At 59.4% G+C, this 22423-nt stretch overlaps 2 protein-coding genes and 2 long non-coding RNA genes across 6 annotated transcripts in view; 2 read left to right on the forward strand and 2 right to left on the reverse strand.

The window, feature by feature from the left end:
- Positions 1-189: 189 nt before the first annotated feature.
- Positions 190-8436, reverse strand: KCNJ9 (potassium inwardly rectifying channel subfamily J member 9). 3 transcript variants are annotated; one of them, XM_032318585.1, is made up of 4 exons: positions 8233-8436; positions 7078-7170; positions 5434-6299; positions 190-3107 (listed from the first exon to the last, which is right to left on the reverse strand). In XM_032318585.1, the coding sequence occupies exons 3-4, from the start codon at positions 6278-6280 to the stop codon at positions 2776-2778; spliced, it is 1179 nt and encodes a 392-aa protein (XP_032174476.1). In that variant the 5' UTR covers positions 6281-6299; positions 7078-7170; positions 8233-8436; the 3' UTR covers positions 190-2775. The 3 variants fall into 3 exon arrangements, with proteins under 3 accessions (XP_032174476.1, XP_032174474.1, XP_032174475.1); XM_032318583.1 differs by lacking the exon at positions 7078-7170 and having other exon boundaries at positions 191-3107; XM_032318584.1 differs by lacking the exon at positions 7078-7170 and having other exon boundaries at positions 191-3107; positions 7713-8436.
- LOC116576405 lies at positions 6056-14510 on the forward strand. Its single transcript, XR_004280140.1, has 3 exons — positions 6056-6142; positions 8957-9599; positions 13040-14510. It is a non-coding gene; the product is annotated as an uncharacterized LOC116576405 (long non-coding RNA).
- LOC116576404 lies at positions 9275-20730 on the reverse strand. Its single transcript, XR_004280139.1, has 3 exons — positions 20382-20730; positions 17410-19126; positions 9275-9377 (listed from the first exon to the last, which is right to left on the reverse strand). It is a non-coding gene; the product is annotated as an uncharacterized LOC116576404 (long non-coding RNA).
- KCNJ10 (potassium inwardly rectifying channel subfamily J member 10) overlaps positions 15334-22423 on the forward strand; it is a 28539-nt gene continuing 21449 nt past the window's right edge. The window contains exon 1 of the mRNA XM_032318586.1: positions 15334-15497. The gene's annotated coding sequence lies outside the window, so the exon portion shown is untranslated. The remainder of the gene's footprint in view (positions 15498-22423) is intronic.

Genomic DNA, 22423 nt, shown 5'->3' on the forward strand with positions numbered 1-22423 from the left:
TCTGTCTGACCCCCAAGGAAAGAAGCCTCAGAGCACGGCCCCCTGGGTGGCAGCGAGGCCAGCAGTCAAGGGAGGGCCCGTTTGTCCACAGAGCCCCTGCGCACGGGCCCGCACCCCCCACAGCCGGCGTGCGCCCCCCAGGTCTTGGCGCCCCTCCCCTCCAGTGCCCCAGGGGCCCCCTGAATGCATCATTGCTTCACGATTCTCTGATCTGAGAATTCGTGGTTGCTCCGCTCCTTAAGGGGCACCCGGTTTACCTCTTTTAATTCAGTTATTTAAACATTTATTGAGCATTGCTAGTACGCTAAGTGTAATTTTTACAGAAGGGTAAACTGAGGCCCAGAGAAGTGGTGTAACTTGCCCAGAGTCATGGAGCTAATTAGCGGCAGCGGCAGGAGCCCACCCGAGGGCTCCCGCCTTCTCGCACTGTGCACAGCGGAGCCCTGAGCGGTAACTGAGCGGCACGGCTGCCAACAGCCCCCTCCTGTCCAGACTCACCTGTTCCACTGAATTAAACCTAATAACCCTGTCCTACACCATTTGTTCTCGAGGGAACAGCCGAGGCCAGGGTCCAGGACCTCATCTTCGACTGCCGGTGACTCAGGTAGCCCTGTGACCTGAGGCGGAGCTGTTTCTCTGGGGCACCCGTGCTGGCAGCTCTCTACGGCCCCCTCTCCTGCTTACAGGAGGCCCCGGGACCCACAGGACCTCAGCTTCCCAGTCTGGAATGGAGCCGACTGGGCTGCTTTCCCCCGAGGGGCTCCGTCTTTTATTAAAGCACAGGGGCAGGGTGTGGCCAGGACCAAGGAGAGGAGGTCCCTGCCTGGCTGTGCTGCGGGAGTAAGCAGTTGCCTGGACCGACCCTTTTCTCTCAGGAGGCCAGCCGCAGGCCCCTCCACCTCGGTCTGTCCGAGGCTGTCATCGCTCCCCCCTCCCCATCCTGGAGGGCTGCCCCCCCCCCCCATTCCAATGACCCGGGAGGGGTGGAGGTGGGGCGGGAACCGTGTCTCCGGGGCGGGTGGCCCCAGCCGGGCAGACATCAGGCCGCAGACACATCCCACTTCTGCCTCACATCGTCACCCACGTTCAATCCTGCCTCTTAAGTCCTATGAGGGCCTCACTCTCCGGTCGCAGAGGCCCGTCCCGCTCCAGCCCCAGCCCCTGCCCAGCAACCCCTCGGGGGTTTCCCTATCTCGCCTGTTCATCTTCCTCGAACACCATCCCACGCTTATCACCCGAGTTTTCCCCTGATGGCTGCGTTCCCAGGCCTAGAGTTTAACTTGCCAGCCTGGGCTTCAGGGTCCCCTTTCCCACCCACGGTGGTCTACAGTTCCGTCTCTGCCCCCATGTCCTCCGTTTCTCCTCAGCAACCCCAGCCCCCCTCCGCTCCCCTCAGCTACTGCCCAGCTTCTCCGCTCCCTCTCAGCTTCTCCTCCGTCCCCTTCAGCTACTCCTGATACGATTCCCAAGTCTTCTGTGTAGGGCCGTGGTTCTCCAAGGGCAGCCCCCAGTCTAGCAGCGTCAGCATGACCTGGGAACTTGCTGGAAAGTCGAGTTTCAGATCTCTACCCCAGACCTACTGAGTCAGGAACTCTGGGAGTGGGGCCCAGCGGTCTGTGCTTTCGCAAGCCACCCAGGTGACTGACGCACACTCCGGTTTGGTAACTGCCGGCTTACTCATTCTCCCTAGATTTCCCATCACCAAGCCCTCCTGCCCTCTGCTCCGAGGGAGGGCTCAGGCTCAGTCCGGAACATACCTTGTCCAGTTGCCGCAGGGGCTGACTTCTCTGTTTCCCTGGGCGCAATGCGCTCTGAATGCCCACCCCACCTTCGTGGGGTCCTTGCTCTGTACTTGGTGTGCCCCAAGGAATTCTGGGAATGCCCTGTCGCTGGGTCCCAAGACAAATTTTCTTTTTTTCCGGCGGGCCCCTGTGTCCTAGGTCTAGCGAACTCACTTTCTGAATCTCTCTCCTGACCCCTCCTGCTCCCCAGAATGTCCCCCACCTCCTGCCTCCGAGGCACTATTGAGATCTCATTCGCTCTCAGAAAACAGCGGTCCCTGGTTCTCCTTTTCTCCTTTCCAGGCCCTGCTACGGGGGTCGGGCGCCGCCTGTTTTCCTGCACCGGGGGGCAAGGTCATTCACACCCCACTGAGCTGCGCCTGCAGGGTCCAACCTCCTGCTCCCCCTGTCACCATGGTGACCCTCATCTCTGCCCACCTACCATCTAGCCTCCTCTCCTCTGGGTCAGCTCGGCCACTGTGTCCAGCGAGACAGGTGTGCCATACACGGGGAGGCTGGCCGAGGAGATGAGGGGGGACTAAAATCTAGCCCGCGCTCTGCTCCCCACTCTGTGTGCTGGTTTGGGGTGGCATCGGCCTGGGGGTAAAGGGTGCCTTTTTAGAACTTGCAAGTCCTTCTCTCTGGGTTAGCAGCAGCCCCGAGTGCACCACCTCCGTCTGCCGGTTTACGGAGCCCCCAGCGGCCCTCACTCCGCTACCACCTCCCCATGTGGCCCACGGCAGTCCACCCTTCACTCCAGCCATCCACCCCTGAACAGACGTGAAGGACAAACACAGGCTGGCACGTTCGCCCGTCCCCACCCTCCACGAAATCAGACGCCCTCCCTTCTACTGGATTCTAGGCTTAAGATTCCGAGGGGGCTCCCCAGCTTCAGCACATGCCCAGGGCTCTTGCCTGCCTCCTTCTCAGCCTCTGACATCCAGCTCCCGGGTACCAGTGTCTGGCCCTGCCACAGGGGTCTGGAGGGAACGGGTCACACCTTGGACTCACTCTCTGGGGGCGGCAGGCAGCCGTTCTGCTCCTTGTCAGCGCCAGCCTCTGCCCCCGCCCCCTCCCCGGCCCCCTCCTCCTCCACCTTCTCATCCAGCCGGCTGGGGATGGACCAGTACAGATGGGCGTCGAGGCGGGCAGCGGCTTCGGCCAGCTCCCGGGCGCTGCACGAGGGCGTGGGCACCTCAAAGGTCTGGTGGAAGCTGGCATAGTCCACCTCATAGAAGCCATCCTCCAGGGTGAGCACTGACGTGAAGCGGTGGCCCCACAGAACCTCGTCCACGAGGTAGGAACTCCGAGCTTGGCAAGTCATTCCTGGGGGGAGGGGCACGGGTCAGGGGGGATCCCAGCCCCGGGCTTCCCTCTCCTGGCTCTCGTTCTGCAGCCCGATTCCCACATTGCTCCCTCTCTTCCTCCGCCAGGGCCTCCCATGCCCGCTTGGGTCCAACCTGTCTTCTCCCCCTTCTCAACTCCTATACCTTGCCCAGCTCTCTCCCCTGGGTGTGGGTCCGAACTCAGCCTCCAGCTCAGGCTCTCCCCTCCTCTCTGCGGGGGATGCCAATCAAAGAAGCTGAACCTTGAAACTGACCTTAGGGATCGTCTTGTCCAACCTCCCTTTCCACACGGGGCTTCCTACTGCAGCCTCCCCACGACTGGGCATCGAGCTGGCGCTTCTCACCACCTCCCAGGTGGGATACCTCTCATCGGTTGTTCTTAGGAAGAGCTCAGATCTGCCTCCCCAGGATTGCCACCTTTGCTTTTGCTCCCCTGCCTTTTGACACCCATTCGGGAACCTCGGGGCCCGTCGTGTCTTCTCCTCTTCAGGCTGAACATCCCTGGCTCCCTCCACCCTTTTTCAGGTGACCTGGCTTCCAGAAATACTACTTTCTCGACTGCAAACCCGAATGACCAAGGAGGACCCTTTCAGCACTCTGCGTATGATAAATACCCCGCTGGGGCCTGAGCCGCACCCGGGAGGGCTCACCTCCTCTCTCTCTCTTCCGGCCATGAGGCTTTAGCTAACGGGGCCCAAGATTACGTTACATAAACATTTTTGGAATCAAAATCACAGTGCTGCAACATTAAGCCTGTGGCCAACTAAAACCCCCAGTTCTTTTTTTCACCAGAGCTCTTCAATGCGGTGCTTACATAAGTGATTTTTTTAAAGCCTAAATGTAGAATTTTATATTTATTCCCTTTAAATGTCATCTTGTTGGGTTTTGGCTCATTATCCTTGCTTTTCAAAAGCATTTTGAATCCTGACTCTCTCACCCAAAATATTGCCATCCTTTCCAACTTGGTCTCTCTAGAAAAGTCAGGTGAGCTCCCATCCCTGTCCCCTCCACGCCACCCTCCCAGTCCTCTGCCACCCTGGGCTGGGCCCCGTCCTCCCTGCTGGGCTGGCACCCTCACCAGGGCAAGCAGTCCTCCTTCTACGCCTGGGTCTGTCCCCCAGCCCATGTCCACCTCAGAACAGGGGAGAATGGAAGCCTGAACGGTAGCTAACCAGAGATGGGTCTCGGCACTGTAAGCCCAGCCCTGACATAGCCTGGGGACATGGGTCACGGTGGTGTTCCTCCCGTGAAGGCTGGAATACGAAGTGTCCAGTGGGGGAAGGGCAGAAGAGGCAGAAGGGACACTGGGAAGAGAGGTCTCTGAGGAACAGAGGGAGGCGCTGGGGGTACGAGGAGGAGAGGACCGGGTAGGGACCTGTCTGCAAGGACAGCAGCTGTCTTGGGGCTGGCAGGAGAGTGACAGGGGCTAGAGCGCAAGGGAAGGGCCTGGGTGAGCAGGGGAAGGAGCGGGAGCTAGAAGGAGCGTGGGTGGGGGTGGGGGGATGCGGGCTAGTAAAGAAGCAGTGGGGAGCACTGGGGCAGAGGGTGGTGAGGCAGAGGCTGGGCAGGAAGGGCCAGGAGACGGGTCTGAGGGCACCAGCCTGGGAAGCCGCAGAGGCCACAGCTCACGGCCCTGTGCTCACCCGCTAGGCTTTGCTCATCCTCCTGCTTCCAGATGTCAAGCGTCACAGCACCTCATCTGTGCTGCTGCACTGGGCCCTCCCACCTGCTCCCCAACGCTGCGCGGGGTGGGCCCGAGTCCTGACCTCACAGGGGCGCTGAGCGCTCCTTCTGGAAAGGGGCCAGAAATGCTAAGACTGTCTATTTCCTTTGTCGATGAAAGCCGAGAGTCTTTTGTTGGGTGGGGAAACAGAGACGGAGTGAGACCGGCTGTCAGCCTGCTCCTAAGGTCCAGGCTGGGCATGCTGTGGGCCATGGGAGAGCCGTGCCACCAAGTTCAGGGGCCTGGACCTCTCCGCAGTGGGAAACCCCCGAACTTACCGTCCTTGCGCTTCTGGAACATCAAACCTTGCAGCCAGTAGCACTGCCCCCGCCCTATCCACTGACCTCCCCGCGACCACGGACAGCTGCCTTAACCTCTCCTCGGGCAGCCTCCCGTCTGAAAACGAGCACGGAAGTGACCTTGGCTAGGACCGGATGAACCCCGAGGCCCCGTGCGTCGGGGCCGCGCAGCACACGCTAGCTGCGTGTGGGCTCCGGGCCTGTGCAGCTCCCGGTGACCACCCCCCAGGGGACACCCCCCACCCCCCGCCAGCCTCACCCCGCCCCGCCCCGCCCCTCCGCACCCGTGGCTTCCACCATGCCCTCCAGGATGACGACGATCTCGAAGTCGTCCCTCTCCAGGGCGCGGCGCGACGCCTCCCAGAACGGGCTGGCGGCGTCGATCTCGTGGCTGATGACGAGCGGCGACACGAGGAAGAGGCGGTCGTCGCCCGTGTCGAAGCCCACGCTGAGGTCGGTCTGGTGCAGCGGGATGAACTCGCCCTCCAGCGTCTGGCGCGAGCGGATGAGCTTGGCGCGGATGGAGGCCTCGACGATGTGCGACGAGCGCAGGTCGCCCACGCGGAACATGAGGCAGAGGCGGCCGTCGCGCAGCGACACGACGGCGTGCGACGAAAAGACGAGCGTGGCGGCGCGCTTGTTGGGCTGCGAGATCTTGACGAACATGCAGCCCACCATGAAGGCGTTCACCATGGAGCCCAGGATGGCCTGCAGCAGCAGCAGCGCGATGCCCTCGGGGCACTGGTCGGTGATGACGCGGTGGCCGTAGCCGATGGTGGTCTCCGTCTCGATGGAGAACAGGAAGGCGGCCACGAAGCCGTTGAGGTTGTTGACGCACGGCGTCCACGCCGCGTCGCCCAGGTGCTCCAGGTCGCCGCGGCCGTAGGCCACGAGCCACCAGATGGCGCCGAAGAAGAGCCAGGTGAGCGCGTAGGCGAGCACGAAGAAGAGCAGGCTGAGGCGCCACTGCAGGTCGGCCAGCGTGGTGAACAGGTCGGTCAGGTAGCGGCCCGGCTCGCGCACGTTGCCCTGCTGCACGTTGCAGCGGCCGTCCTTCTCCACGTAGCGCTGGCGGCCGCGGCGGCGCGGGGGCTCGCGGCCCGGGGAGCGGGGGGCACCGGCGCGCGCCATGGCGGCGGCCGCAGGGGGCCTGCGGGACCGGAGCGCGCGGCGCCGTCAGGCTCGCGGGACCGCGCGGCTCGGAGGGTGCAACCCCCCAACCCGCCCCGGCCGCCTGCGACCGCCGCCCCCACGCCTCCCCGCCGCTGCCCGCGCCCCCCTCCGCCGCCCCCGGTCCCCGGACACGGCCCCCCCGCCCCAGCGCCCCCGCGCGCGCCCTGGCTGCGGCCTGCGCGGGCCCGGGACCCGCTCGGCCGAACTTCACCGTGACCCCCGCGCGCTCCTCTTCCTTCCTGCGGGCGCCCCGCGCGCGCTCAGCCCCCTCCCACAGCTGCCTGCCCTCCCGCGGCGGGCGGAGAAGACGCGCGCGGGGGGCGGAAAGGCAGCGCGACCTCTCCGGCGGCCCGGGCTGAGCAGCCCCGCCCGAGGACGTGCCCACTCCAAGCCCTCCCGGAGCACTAGACCCCTCCCGCTCATCGCTGCTGGGTGTCTGGCCCCCCCGGGCCCCTGGGTTCTTTCCCCCGCGGAGGCAGCCTGGAAGGGCGTTGGAAGGGCTGCAAGAGAGGAGACCCAGGCGGACAGCCCGGGCGCGCAAAGTTCAGCCGGAGTTAGGCTCGTATCCCCGGGGAGTCTCCTGTTCCTCCTGAGCCCTCTTCCACCAGATCCGGCGAAGCACTAAGCCCCCACATTTACCGCCCCACTCCCTCCGGTTTTTTGCTGGCAGCCTCCCACTCCTCACTGACTACCCTAAGCACAGCCCCCCACCCCCAGCCATCTGGCCCAGAGCTCCCGTTCCAAGGGAAGCCCACCTGAGTTTGCTTCAAATTCTTCCCCGAGGAACCATCTGAGCTGCAGTGTGCCCTGGGGGAGAGGTCCAGAGCCCCTCCCTAGGCCCCAGACCCCTATAAGGAAAGGTTTAGAAGAAGGACTTGGTTCTCTCCAGCCTTCCCCTCTTCCTGGGGGTTGTTCTGTCCTCCCACTCCAGGGAAACCTGGGTTGGCTGGGGTGGGGGAGGGTGGGGTGGACGGGAGGAATGTGACAAGGACCACAGATGGCCTGGATGTTTGACCAGATCCTGGGGAGACACCGCCTGGATATGCAACTCCAAACCCAGGTCTCCAGAATTCAAGTTCTGGAATGAGGTGCTCTGCAGCCAGGCCTTGGGAGGCCGTGTGTGTGTGTCTGTGTGTGTGTACTAGGGTAGAGGGCAGGAGGGAAACCCAAAAAAGATAGCTTGGTGCTTAGGGATGCCCCTCCCCACATTTATGTTGCAAGAGGAGTCAGAGGACACCGGGTCCAATGAAGACTAGGGTCTTCTCCTCCCCCCACAGTGGGCTTCCCTTGCCCTGCCTGCCGCCAGGGATGTCCTCTAGAAGTTCTCTCTATGCACACGGACTGTTCGGAGACCCCGAGTCATGCAGAGAAGCCCCTGCGTCCCACTTACCCTACTATCAGCCCCAGATGGGCTTCCAGATGTTTCCCAGGGTCTTAGGTTATCTGACCCCCAATCTGCCCGCTTAGACAGATCTGTCTTCCCAGGGGTGGGAGGAACCCCACAGTCTGATCGCTGCCAGATCTGTCTTGCTCTCCATCGCCACAGGCGTCTAGGTGGGCCTTACTTTGATCGTGGCCCCTCCTGTCTTCCTGAGTGGAGGCCGCATGTTTCTCATTGGGGAAGTAAATGTGTGAACTAGCCTTGATTTCGGCACCTTCCCTCCGAAGATCCCTGTTCCCCCAGCCTGCTCCTTCTTAGTTCTTGTGCATGCTGTGAGCCCTCTCCGGAAGACCCCAGTGCCACGTCTTCCTGGATCGCCCTTTCTCCCCCTGGGGAGTGCTGGCCAGCGAGAGGGTTTATTTTGTGGGAGAGGATCTGGTGAAAACTCCCTCAGGAACAAGCTGTTCCCAAGCCCCCACTTGCCTTGGATTTAGGGGCCCAAACCCAAGTCCCCCGCAACTCAACTCACAGCGCGTGGAGAGGAGAGTAGCCGGCAGCAGAGACCCCCGGGGCGTAGCGTCCATGCCCCTGACACCACCCCTTCCCCGGCCCCCGTGGAGGGTGGGAGCCACAGACACCGTTGTTTCTCCTACATGCAGCGGCAGCTCTGGCTAGGACCTGCTATCTGTGTCATCCCCACTTCCCAGGCTCCCCTGCTCCTCTCTCGTTTCCACAGCAACCAGTCTGGGGACAGCTCCGGAGCATCCCCCTCCCCTCCCCGGTCCTGGGTACCACTGGAGGCTGAGCCACACGCCATAGCTATTTTTAGCCCAAGTCCCTCCTCCTGGACAACTCAGAGCTCGCCTCCTCACCCCCTCAGGAAAAAAAGAAAAGAAAAGAAAAGCCGGCACGCTCTTCCCTAAGAGGCTTCTTGCTCTGAGAAAATACAGGCCCGATGTGTTTGGGAATAAGACCTTTGGTCTCCCGGGAATTCGGAGGGCCCCCTGGGAGCTGGCAGCTCACGACCTCCAGCAGGGGCCTCTGGGTGCCAGCTCTTCTCTCCAGCAGGCACTACCCCATCTCCAATTTTTGAAGAGGGCGCCCTGATCCAGAAGGAGGTAGCTAGAGAGGAGAAAGATTCACCTGAGGAAGGGGGGGTGGGGTCAAGTGTTCTAATCTTTGTCACTGATTTGTAATGTGACCCAAAGGATTGGCGTCGCTTCCTTGAATCACAGCTGTTCTGTTTTTCACAGGGCAAGGACACGTGCAAATATCCCCTTTCAGCCTGCTTCCCCGGGCGTGCAGACCAAACAAGGCAAAAGAAATAGAAGGGCTTTAAAGTGTATTTTGTTAACAGTGAAAAGTCTAGAAACAACCCAAACTTTCGACGGAGAGAAGAGCCCAGGTTAGGGCTTAAAACCGTTCATCCAACAAACTTCCGTGGAGGCCAAGGCCTGGGCAGTGTGCTGGGTGGGGGGTGGTTACAGAGATGACTTGGTCTCTGCACACCTGGAGCTCACGGTCCAGCGGGGGGACAAAGATGCGCAGACACGTCACAGTAACGTCACGGCCGGTCATTCGTCGAGCGGTGGCTGTGGACTAGAGGACTCATCTGACAGCCCACACAGGGACCCCACGAGCTGGGTCTGATCTTCTCCATTTACAGATGAGAAGCTGAAACAGAGAAAGACGATTTGCCAGATGTCACAGAGGCAGAGACGGTGGTTAGACTCACCCCAGGGTGTCCCTGCCACACCGCGAGCTCGTCACAAAACCACGGGACCTCGGGAAAGCAATAGCTGTGACGTGGGGACACGATCAGCTGCTATGCTCACATATGGAAATGTGTGCGGAGACACAGTCTTGCAGGAAAAAGCAGCACGCACAACCATTCTTGTAAGTTGATCATCACCACAGAAATGGGTGTCAGGACCCCGATAAAAATCAGAGCAGAATTTGGAGAAATACGAATATTTCAGTGCTCATTTTCCCCAGGGGAATCATTAAAAGCAGAGAGTGGTATACAAGTGGCCGTTGTTATGACGGGTACTGTCATAGCCAACATGCTGATCTGCTCTTCTCCAGATCCCTTTAAGTCGGAATAGGAAGGTAGGAACCAGAGGAGAGGTTGAAATGGACACTAGAGGGTTAGAAGTTGCTTGAATGATCTGCTGAGTTGGAAAAAGTAGTTCTGCGTAATATAATCTCAGGAGGCAGTGATCTAGGTTCAAGTCTCAACTCCGTCCACTGCTAGCTGGGTGACTTTGAGCAGGTTGCTTAACCTCTCTGAACAGTTTCTTCATCCAAGAAATGAGAATAACTCTATTGTCCATCTCCTGGGCATTGTCCTGAGGCTTCCATGAGGCAATTCCTGGCACCCTCGAAGTCCTCAGTAAGTGCTAGCTAGATCTTCCTTCTCCCCCTTGTTACCCCCATCCCAGGCACCCCCTGAGATCCCCACCCTGGGCTGCCTTCCTCTGCTCTGGTGCCGCCTACTGAGCCCTGCAGAGGGCACTCCCGGTCCACTGCCCTCCTCTCCCCAGCACTCGTGCCCAAGTTTCTTGTTCTAAGTGGAAATACCAAGTTTTCAGCCCAAGATTGGCATCAGGAGGGCTGTTAAAGTCCCAGTCACCATCCCCGTCTCCTGGGTCTGGCCCTGTCACCTGAGCCTTGGGACTGGACTGCAAGCCTGCCCTTCTCTGTCCTGCCAAGCCGCTGCTCACGTTGGTTCTGCTGTGCCAGGAGCTCAGAGAGATGAAACCGGACCCCTGGGCAAAAGCTCATTTGCATAGCACTGGCCCCATTTCTTGGGGGGGGTGATGGGGCTGGCAGGGCATTCAGAGGGTACCCGGCAGCCCCCTGCCTCATTCTGGCTGACCACCAGCCCGCCTCTGATTCACCCACCCCTGCAGGTCCGGGGACTTTACCCGGCCTCTATCTCCAGTCCCTTGTTTATCACTGAACTTGAATAGAGGGAGGGGAAAGAAAGTTTTCTTAGGTTCCAGGGTACAGAAAAATAGGCAAGATCCCAGCTTTCAGTTTTGTGACAGAGCAAGCAACTTTACAAGGAATTAGTAAAACCTGTCAGTTTGGAACTTGAGAATGTTGAGGGTGGGAGGGCCAGAGCTGGAGCCACATTGGTGGTCCATAAGGAAGCTCGTTACCAAGTAGAAAAAGGAGGCGGCTCTGGGCAGGTTCGTTCCTTATGGCAAGTAGCTTGGAGAGCAAGTGGTACTTTGGGGCAAAAATAAAAATAAAAAGGGGAATCCCTCAAGTGGGCGCAACTCTGAGCCAGGGTGTAAGGATTGGCAAGGTAGATGCAGTTCAGCTCTCAACTTGCCCCCTCTGTGAGTGCCTTTGTGCAGTCCACAAACTGTGCAGCTCTATGTGGGAGCCCGGGGACTAACCAGTCTGGGAAGGTTTCCTTGAGCGAGATCATGAGACTTCTCGGGTAAAATCTTGGAGGTGGGAGAGGAAGTATGATGGGAAAACAGGAGATGGTTGAGGATATGGGTTTAATGGAACAGGGGAGGCCCATCTGGTAGAAACTATAATAATTTTTCACAACTTCGGGGGAGTCTAGGCCCTAGAAGAGTCGGAGCTGAAAGAGGATATGGTTGAAGCAGTGGCTGCAGCTGGAGGTTAGAGAGACATGGGGAGAAGCCGAGCCCAGCACCAGGACAGGTGGGACCCTACTGGGCCCCTGAGTCTGAGGCACATTTTTGGCCCTTTGGCTCTTTCTAGCACAGCTGGAGGATCAGAGCCTTCTCATATACAGGTCTGTCTTGCTTGATGGGATCAGGTGCCGGATGACCAGGATTTAAAAGTCCTGGTGTTTGGAGGTGGTCTAGAATTAGACCAAGTGAAGTCTCTCCAAGTGAGACTCTCCAGGTCTCTCTCCAAGTGAGGGATGGGCCCCAAGAGAGCAGACAGGACTAAAAACCCAGGCATCCCAGCTCCTGCTCCCTGGTTGTTTCTTTATTCCCTGTTGACTTCCCGCTGCCACAGTGTTTTGGGTATTAATGGAATTTTTATCCATTGGCCCCCACTGGAAAGATACTAGAGGAACCACCTAGTTAAAGAACTTCTAGGAAGAATCCTTTAGTAATGAGAGCACGTAAATTATGTCTCGGAAGTGTGAGTTTATGAATACTGCACTTGCTGAAGGCAGAGGGTATGTTTATCTAAGCCGTCCTTTCGTGACCGGGGCGACGAAGCTCAGGCCCTCTCTTGAAGCTCTCCTCTTTGGTCTGAATCGTCCCGCTATGAGGTGCCCAGTACTCGTGGAAATTGTTGAGCTAAAATGTTCTCGGAATCCTATAGTAAACACAGGATAGAGTCACCTCTACTCTTTCCAGAACAAGGTCAGAGAAAACATGAAGCCCAAGTTGGAAGGAGTGAGTCCAAAAGAAGCAATTGAGAATGAGAAAGACACCATTTGCTAAGCTGACGGAAGAGGAGAGGTCTTCAGAGAGAGACAGTTCCCCTGATTGCCATTTAGAGGTGACCCAGAATGGGTCCTCGCTGCACCGGTGCGGCGTGGATCCCAGGAGACCATCTTACATGGTGGGCTTCACAACCTGGCAGATTTGTCACACTAACCTGTGCGCATGTCGATGATTCAGATTCTATTTAACACACGAAGATTCACTCTAGCGTTACCCTGAGACAAGCCCTGGAGTCAAATGCATGTGGATTCGAGTTCTGGCACTGACATCTCCTAGCTACAGTACCATAGGCCAGTCACCCAGCCTCTCAGAGGCTCACGTAATACATCTATCTCGCGTCATAAACACTCACAGATGTCCCAAGTCTTTTGCCATTGGTTCCCTACTGGCTTCCTAGTGACTATCTCAGAACTTCTTTTGAATTTTTTTAAATACATGTTAGCTTTATGCCCAACATAGGGCTTGAACTCACAACCTGACCCCGAGATCGAGAGTCACATGCTCTACCAACTGAGCCAGCCGGGTGCCCTTAAGACTCCTTTGTTTTGTTTAAAAAAATTTTTTTTTTAATTTATTTGATAGAGAGAGACACAGCGAGAGAGGGAACTCGAGAGAGGGAGAGGGAGAAGCAGGCTTCCCACTGAGCAGGGAGCCCGATGTGGGGCTCGATCCCAGGACCCTGAGATCATAACTTGAGCCGGAATCAAGTCCGGAGTCCCCCAGGCTCCCTTAAGTCCTCTTTTTAAATTAGAAACCTATAGCTCAATGCCAGCTATCCGTGCTTCCCACAGTCTTGTACCGTGCTGTTCTAGAACTTCTAAGCTCTTTTCTAATTGCCCAGTCCTGTCTTCACCCTGATTTTCAACAAATGGCTCTTCTGTTCTGCAGGAAAGGCAAAGACCATTTGGAAAGAACTTCCTCAGAGACTTCTCCCTCACCAGAAGGTATCTCTTCTGCTCCTACCCTTGGGTTCCTTCCTCCCTGAGTGTCAGAAAGCTTGGACTGTGCCCAGTAAGCAAGGGGCACCCCGTTTGGGGTTTGACAGAAGAACACAGGGACTGACATGATGATGACAGGCTGCCTCTTCCTTTGAGAATGGAGGAAAGGGTGAAGGGTAGGTCCAGGTCCTGGGCTGTTAGTGACCTTCCTGATTCTGGTAGTGGCCTTGAAATAGAAAGGGACATCCAAGAGAAATACAGCAAAGGGAGACCTGGCAGGACTTGGTCGCTTAGCTGACATGTCAAGGGCTGGGGGAGAGGGAGGGGTGAAGAGGAGAGGTCACTTCGGTTTTAAAATCTGTTTGGCCTGGAGAAACACAGAAATAAAGAAGTCACGAGGCTCGAGGAGGAAGATGGTGAGTTCGGTCTGGGGCCTGTCCGGTGGAAGTGGAAATCCCCCGCCAGCAGCTGGAACCGGGAGGCTCTAGGGAAAGCCTCAGGATGAAGATAGAGTTTTGCGTGTAATCGGTGATGGTCGCCGGAGCCATGTCAGCGATGAAGGCTGGACATCAGACACAGAAAGAACAAGGACACAGGGAGAACAGAGGACGGAGCCTTCCATGCTGGAGGAGGGAGCTGCAGCAGGTTCGGGCGTGCAGGGCCAGTGGTGGCGGATGAGGCTGGAATGGCCCCGGGTCTAGGTCGTGGCCCAGACCACAGCCCAGTGATGCAGCAGAGAGGAAGGGGACAGGCCCGAGGGGCTTCACAAAGTCCATGCACTGATTAGAGAAGATGGGGGGGGAGGAGGAAGGTTCTGGGCTTGCTGTCTGGTTTCCCCTGCAGACCTTCTGGCTTGCCTCCAGATTTATCTTCCTAAAATTCAGCTCTGACTTCATCCTTGGGTCAGAGCCTCCGTGGACCTCCTTGGCCTCCAGAAGCTCAGAGCTCACCCTGAACTGGCACATTCCTCGCTGTACTCCAGCTCTTCCCCCAACACAAACACTCTGCCTGTGGTACCCGCCCCTGTCGCCCACTGCCCTCCCCGAGGGGCAGCCTGTGTGCCCTGTACATTTCTCATCCTATGGCTTTCAGAAGCAAAACTAAACTAACAATGTCAAGTTTCTTAGTTTGTGTTTTTTTTTTTTCCCCAGGATATATATCAACTCAGTACGGTAATACTGGTGACGGATCAGTAATTAAATATCTAAGTATTGATGGTGAACAAAATCAGGGAAATAATTCTTTCCTTAATAAATGCGGAGGGTGGGAGATTGTGGGTAAGCACCTCTCAAAACTCGCATTCAGATACGGAAAGAAGTCCTTGGCGACGAAAAGGTTGAGAACCACCACCTGAGCTCTGTCTAGTCTAGGGGGCCAGTGTGAGGCTGTTTCCCACGCAGACTTGTACTTCCGAGGCCCCACCGCACCCCAGGACTTTGTGACTGCAGTGCCCTCTGCCTCAAACGTCCTCCCCACCATCTCCCAGGACCCGAATCCCCAGCATTCTTTAGGGTCCTTGTCAGATGCCCCACATCTCCCAGGACCCCCTAAGTAGAGCGACCTCGCCCTTCTGCGGCCTCCGGCGCCCCCGCACCTGCGCTGCGCGCCCCGCCCCAGCCACCCTTCGGGACCGGGACACAGCCGGCTGCGGGCGGGGGAGGCTGTTGCGCGCGCTTGGCACCCGGGACCGCACGCAGTGCTTAGGGGACGGTGACCGGCCAGGCAGGGTGCTAAAGGATGGAGCCCCGGAGCCCCGGAGCCCAGCCCCGGCCGCCCCTTCGCGCCGCGCGTAGGGCCACCGGGCTGTCCCGAGTTCATTTCCAGCTCATTAACTTGGCCTGCCCCGCCCCGCCGCGCCCTCTCCCGGTCCCGACACGGCCGCCGCCGCCGCCTCCTCTCTCCCCTGTCATCGTGCCAGCGCAGCCCCTATCGCTTCGCCCATCGTCTCGCGTCCCGCTTCCTCCCGGAGTCTGTCTGGGTCCCGCTCTTCGGGCGCGGCTCTGGGCCCTGCGCCTCCATCTGTCTGGGGCTCCGCTTCCTCGCCCCTGCGCCCCGCCCGCCTCGGCCCCTCCAATCCCGGCAGCTCGGGCCTGGCGCTCCACGTCCCCATTGGCCCGGCCGCAGCCCCCCGCCCCCGCCCGTCGGCCCCCTCCGGGCCCCTCCATTCACACGAAGTTTGGCTCCGGCGCTGCGGAGGGAGGGGGCGGCCCGGCCCGGCCCAGCTCTGCCCCCCGGCCGGCCCGACCCCGGCCCTGGCCCCCGGACCAGCCCTTATCTGATCCCAGCTCCGGGTTTAAGAGTCCTGGCTCTGCCCGTCGCTCAGCTCGGTTCCTCACTCCTGCCCGCCCCGTCCGTCCGTCCGTCCGTCCCGCTGCCCATCCGAGGGACCACTCCACCCCGGACCCAAGGTAAGCCCCCCTGGCGGTGACGGAGGAGGAGTGCTGCCCCGCCCTGGCCAACCACCTCACTCCCGGAGATGTGGGCCCCCAGCCCTTCGGTCCCTTCCCTGTCTGGCTTCAGCGGTAAGAGCCTGCTCCCCAGCCTCCCACCTCAGCAACCCCAAACGGACCCTCCGGGGAAGGACTCCCCGAGAAGGAAGCTTGGCCAAAGCTGGTCACCTCACGCGCATTAGACTGAGGAAGGGGCTTTCTTGATGCCCTTCCTCCGAGGCGGACCTGGCATCCCATCCTAGCCCTCTCAGGGAACACAGTGACCACCGCCTGCATAGGACCACGCATCCCCCACACAGGCCTCAAGACAGCGCCCCCTCTTCCCAGGATCATCAGGTTACTCCCACTCCCGTGCCAGCCCGTCCCCCTCCCCACGCAGTGACTCTCACATAGTGACACCCATTGATCACAAGCTCACGCATGGCCAGAAAGACGCATACAGCTTGGATTCGGAAGCCCTGGCAGCCTGGTGTGCCTGGGACCCCTGCCCGTCCTGCCCCTTCCCTCCACTTCCCCTTGGCAGGCTCTTCCAGCTCTCCCCTCCTCACCTCTGGCCCCCCTCCCCCCCTGTATCCCAGTAGGATCCCTAGGAAGAGCCCGGCAGAGCAGCTCCTGCTGGATTAGGAGGCCAGGAGATGCCTTCCCCATCCCACTCCTTCCCCCCAGGAACTGACCAAGGCTGCGGGTGTTAGGAGAGAGGCGAGGGTTCCAGCCTCCTGAGTTGGGGGCAGAGAGCGGAGTCCCGGGACGGGTGGAATGGGTAGGAGAACAAAACCGGGACAAGGTGGGAATCCGTCACCTGAGATTTCATTCCTATTACCAAAGCACCCCAGGGTGAGGCTGATGGGAAGTGGGGGTGGCAGAGAAGCAGGGCACAAATCTGGACCCAAAGGCTCAAAGCCTGGTTATGTTGCTTATCAATACGAATTCTTGCTGAGCATTTTTTGGCTGGTCTGCCTTGCCTGGGTGTGTTTGACTTTTTTCCCCACTGGGACTGCTTTAGGGAGGTCCAGGCAGGAGAGAGGAGGAGACAGAAGATTTGGGACCCTCGTGTGGGGATGGGTGCTTAGGGGTGCCCAGCAGGGCCTGGAGGGTGTCAAGAAATGAGCCTGAGGAGGGGCCGGCGGCCGCCCCTGAGTTGCACTGGGTTCCGTCTCCAAACTCTCTCCCTGACCTCTATGACTTTCCGAACATGTTCTCACAAGGGTGGGCACTGTCCAGTGCCCAGGGGTAGGGTCTGCTTCCTCCTCAGGGCATAGGCTGGGTCTGGAGGACCCCGTGGGGAAGGAAGCAGGTGTCCTGGGTCCTAGCTAGTTCTTCAGGGAGCAGGAAGTGAGGGAGGGGGAGGCACGGCGTCATGCCAGGGAGCGGGGCCAGGCCCGCTCAGCGGAGGACTAGGCATGGCCCAGGCAGCGCCAACTCCCTTCTCCCCGCCCCTCTGTCCTTTGGTGGTGGTGGCGAGGGAGGGAGAGAGGGGGTGTTGGGGGGTGATCTGGGCCAGTCCAGCCTCCCAAAGCCCTTGCCAGCCTGGGTCCTGAAAGGAGCTGCTGTTTTCTGAGCGGTGCCCCCCCAGCCGGAGCCGGAGCAGCCAACTTGTCTCAGTGGGTATCGAATGGCAATGACTCCACGGAACGGAGGGGTGGGGAGTGGCAGGGTTATGGGCCCATTCCTTCTGTGGTTCTAATGCCGAATCCTACGCCTGCCCGTACCCCGCGGGGAAAAAAGCCGGGTCTTCCCAACACCAGCCCCACTTCCAGTCTAGGGTCCCTCGCGTTTGCACGGGAGGCAGCCACAGGCGACCCCCGCCTCTTCCCTGTGCCCCGCTGACTGGTGCGCGGTGCCCCACCCGCACCTCCACCCACGAGCTCACCTATAGCTCCAGCTGGTTTGGCTTGGGCTGGAAGGGAAGGGCCTGGCCGGAGACCCAGGGGTCTCCTTCTCTTGTGCTCCCTAGGGACCGGAGAGGCTGGGACACTTGGATCTGGGTGGTCTCACACGACGTCCTCTGGGATGGGGGCTTTAGGGCCCTGGGGGTGAATCATACAGAAATACCCACTTCCTCAGAGGAGAAAAGGCCTCTTGGGTCTCCTAGCAGGATGCTTGGTTTCTGTACAGAATGTGGACGATAGGCTGAGCCCCCTGGCATTGGTGGGGAGAGAAAGAGGCATCGGGCAATGGAGCCCCCAACTTTGCTGCCAAGGGTTATGTAGGACGGGAGGAAACATCTTCCGCTCTCCCTCCCCTTCCCGGCCTAGATTCTTCTCTTGCCTGACTGGTCAGTGCCACCGTCCAGGCTGAGGCCAAGCTGTCCAGGACAGTGGTGAGGCCCTGGAAGGGGCAGAGAGGCCACCGAGAGAGAACCGCAGAAGGATAGCGAGCAGGCAGATTCGGACTCCGAGTGTCGGGTGCCTGGTGAAGGTGGTCGGTGGGCGCAGCTCCCAGACTTGGAGGGTGTGCCCCTCCCCCGTCCGTCCCACGGGCTGAGCTCAGTGATTTTCTTCCTTCATCCTGTGTTCACATACATGTTGCTGTCGTGTGCATGGCCCTGGCACAGCCCCTCTTCACCCCCTCCCCCACCAGAACCTTGAAAGGGCAAAGAGAAGGGGATTGTGGGAAAAACTCTCCCGTGGGTGTCTGTCGGCAGAGCCGGATTTGAGGCGGTGGGCAGAAGGGAGGGGCTGGCTCTGGAATGTGGGAAGTAGGAACCTGCTGGGGTGGCCCAGAGAAGCTGGGGCTGAGAGCAGGAGCATTTCTGGCTTCTCAAGACCTAAGGTCAAAGTATTGGGCCCTTCTGCTCTCCCTCCTGCCAGGGGCAGAAGGCCCGGGAGAGGCGGGGTGCTGCCGCTGGAAGAACTTAGGTTCGACTTCGGGAAGCGCATCCCATTCAAGAAAAGAAATCTGAAATGGAGATGGGGAAAGAGCAGGCGGCCACCTACTGGCACCGAAAGCAGACCCCCCAGCCCAACGTGAAGGCTTCCAGGGGAGCTGGGACGCGTCGCTCAGCGATCGGCGCAGGGATGATGTGGCAGCCGTCAGGGGCCGGGGACACTGCTCCAGGTGGCCCGTCCCTCTGAGGCGCTGGCCCAGGGCTCCTTCCTGCTCAGGCCCTGCCTGGGAGGCCGCGGGTAGAGCTATGAAGAGGGCAGCCGTGGAGTCAGACTTGCTGGGTTTCAGTCCTGCTTCCAGCACTTTGCCCTGAGACCCTCATCCTTACCCAGGACGGTGACAGTGCAGGGTTGAGAGTCAGACTTTGTGGAGGGCTTGGGACAGCGCTTAGGTCCTAAAAAGCGTGCTTGCTGCTGTGCTGTCCGCACTCTCTGACCCCACTCTATGGGCTCTCCCGGCTCCCTTATCCACTCCCTGGTTCTTCTGCAGAGCAGCCGTCAAGGCCCGGCTTCTGTCCTTCTACCCTTCCCGAGTCTGGGACGGCGGGAGGAGATGCCTGTCTTCGTTCCCGCAGCTGGGCCGCCACCTGGGCTGGGGCTCCTCAGCCGTGGCTCCTTCCCCTGCTGGCAGCAGGCGGATGTCCCGTCTTCAGCTGCGGCCCAGTAGGTGTGACCTCGGCGGCTGAGTTCCCCTAAAACAGTCTGTTGGGCCTTTCAGAGCAACTTCTCGCTTCCAGCTTCTTGGTTGCACCGCACAGCTCCCCCATCCCGCGCGGCCCTGCCTGTTCTCAGGTGCCCGGGTCTCCCTCACTCGGGCTTGCGTGCCCGCCCGCCCGCCCCTTCCTCTGTCCGCGGTCACCTGGGTGCCCACAGCAGCCTCCCTAACTCCAGCCTGTCTTTCTCCTTGGCTCCCTCCCTTTCCCCTTCCCTCCACTGGAACTGTCACCAAAAGCACCTGTTTTGTCTTGCCCCTTTCTTACCCAGACTTCCCCGTTGGTTTTCACATGCAAACTCCAATCAAGGTCTTCGGGATACTCTGTAGAAGACTTTCCCCCTGCTGTCTTCAGACCTTGTTCTGGGGAAGGGGGAGTCCCCTGGCAGCTCTCAGGCTTCACCCCTCCTTTCCTTCTGGGCCTCACCCTCCAAGGCCCCCCCATTTCCATCCCCGTTTCCCCAGCCGCCCTGCCCACTGTACCCCTGCTTCTCAGCATTCTGCTTGTCCTTTGCCCAGATGCCCAACGCGATGGGAATGTTGGGAGGGGACGTCCTGTCTCCTTCATTACACGGGGGCTCCTCTGGGGTGCGGCCATGCCCCTGCAGCCCCGGACATTCCTGACCCCGTAGAGCAAAGGCCTCTCTTCCCTCCCTGGACCCCTCAGCTCTGAGGAACAGAGTGCCTCCAGCCAGCTAGATTCTAGGTAGGACACCTTCCTAGATGCTGATTCTTGGCGGGAGGACCGTGATATTAGAGGCTTATGAGTGTGGGGGTGGGGTGGGGTGTACGGATGCAAGAGCCGGTTATTCAACTTTCGAGGGAACTTCAAGAAAAGCCACTCTCTGGCAACGGGCCCATCCTGTAGAGATGGCTTCACCCGAAGATTGCAAGCAGCAGACCCCAGAAACCTCCATTTCCAATCCTTTAAGCACTGTTGGCCCAAACACAGAAACTCATGTGGGGATCTACTGAGCCTTTCTCTTCTCGCCAGGGAGGTCTACCCCCGCTTGATGCCAGGCTTGTTGGCAGGCATCCAGCATGGCGAAAAGGTGAAGGTCAGAGCCCAGCCTGGTGCGGCCCCGTTGTCTTGAGCACACCTCTGGGGAAGGGGTTTGCAACCTGGCAGACCTGTGGGGACACCTCCTGGGGGCCGAGGCCCGACCTCCTAGTCACATTGTCCCTGGGACTGTTCCCGAGCCCTACCCTCCGCCCTCGTCCCAAACAGGGGACCCAGGCACATACCTTCTGCCCAGGTCGAACCCTCCCTTGTTGACCCTCTGATAAAGAAGTCATGGGCAGCTGGCAAGGAGCGAGAGTATGTCTGACGGAGTCTAGGTCACGGCTTCCCAAGCCTCTTCATCCCCGGACCCCCTGGTGCTCTTAAAAATGATCGCAGGCTCAAGAGATCTTTTGTTTCTCTGGGTGACACTCACTGGTACGTGAGAAATGAAAACTGAGGAGGCTTAAATATTTTTTAGTTTGTTTAAAAACCCAAACCCATCACCGGTCCACCTAAGTGATGTCTTTTCCATGGAAGATAGCTATATTTTTAAAAACAAAGAAACACAAAGTTTCGTAAGAGGAGTGGCGGTGTCTCACGTTTTCACAGATCTTTGGAACATGTGTCTGCACGGCAGACAGACGATGCTCCTATCTGCTTCTGCATTCGATCTGTTGCCATGTCATGTGTCTCCGAGCTTCTGGAAAACTCCACTGAACCCCCATGAGAGCAGAAGAGCAAAGGAAGTGGGTCACATTCAGCGTTGTTGTGAAGACAGTTTTGGTCTCACAGAGCCTCCGAAAGGGTCTCAGGAACCCCCAGGGTCCCTGGACCACACTTTGAGAATCGCTAGTCTAGGGGAACTTCAGAAAACAGTTTCAAAGCCCCCACACCCCAGCCAGGCAGAGTGTTCTGGCTGATCGCCGTTGGCTGCCCAGGCTCCTCTGACCGTGCTCACGGGGTGGGGGACAGTACAGGGTGGCTTAGCCTGTGGGGCCACATCCTACGCTCACTAGCCGTGTAGCCTTGAGCCAAGCATCCACATGTCTGTTTTCTCCTCTATAAAATGGGCCCACTTTTTTAGAGATGTGGAGAATTACCAGACCTAATTCTAGAAAAGGGCTTAGTGTGGCGCTACATGACATGGGCTCTTACTCATTCCCTTGCCCCTGAAACCCCTGAGCCCCGAAGGGTGAAGCGGCACGAGGGGTCCTTCCCGCGTGGCTGAGCGGGCTTCCCAGTCCGGGGAAGGAAAGGGACCTGTGTCGGGTCCTGGGAAGGTGAACAGGATTGCTGGCCCCCAACCCAGGAGTTCTAACTGTTAGCCCCTACGTCCCCCCAGCAGACTCATTTGGGAGCCGGGGTGGGGCGCAGAACCAAAGGACAAGGAGAAGGAAGCAAGCGAGACATCGGGGCCAGGGCCGTGCAGAGGAAGCCTGGAGAGCAGATCACAGGCAGGACCTCGGGCTGTCAGCGCAACTGAGCAGTGGAGAAAGGGAGAGGGCGGGAGAAGAGGTGTGTAAGCCCAGCCCATCTCTCCTGCCTTGTGGGGGGCAGTTCTGTAAAGAGGCCTCAGCCCTCTCTCCCAACACTTCTGGTCACGGGGTGCCTCTTCCCTGCTCGCTGCCCGAAGCCCCTTCCCAGGTCCCTCCTCAGCAGCCCCGGCACCTGCCGCACCTGCACCCCCCACCCCCGCCTGCTGAGCCTTAGAGCCTGGGGGCAGCACCCAGCGCCCAGCGAGTGGAGTGGCAAGGCCACGCAGGGTACTGACGGTCTTGGGGGGGGGATGCTGGTGTCCCCTGGGCAGGAGGAGAGAAGCCCCTTCCCTGCACCTGCAGGGAGCTAGTCCTGGCTCTTTGACTTTCCAGCTGCAGTCCCGGGAGCCCATCTGCAGGCACCACCATTGTCAGAAACCCAGAGACCCCAGACGCCCCACACCCTGAGCACACTCCAATTTTGCCTCCTGTGGCGGCTCAGATCCCACCTACAGCCCCCGAGAGACCTGGCGGCCTTCGGTTTGGGGCCTTGCTGTCTGTTGCTCTGTTCGCCTCTCCTGCCCACAGGGTTCCCTGCCATCCATGGTAAAGCTGAGGCAAAAAGTGGGTGGGCTCAGACTCTCCGCCTGTTTCTTTCCCGCCCAGCCTGGTCCCCGCGGCCCCCGGCCCCGTCCCCCATCGTTACCAGTCCCTATGGCTTTTTCCAATTGCTAGGGCCTGTGGCCCGTGGCTGGTTTGGGGGCCCTGGGCTAGTCTCCCTCTGCTGTCTCCCTGGGGGAGCCCCTCTG

This window comes from Mustela erminea, chromosome 17 (genome assembly GCF_009829155.1).
Source record: "Mustela erminea isolate mMusErm1 chromosome 17, mMusErm1.Pri, whole genome shotgun sequence".
In the NCBI taxonomy this organism is placed as follows: domain Eukaryota; kingdom Metazoa; phylum Chordata; class Mammalia; order Carnivora; family Mustelidae; genus Mustela; species Mustela erminea.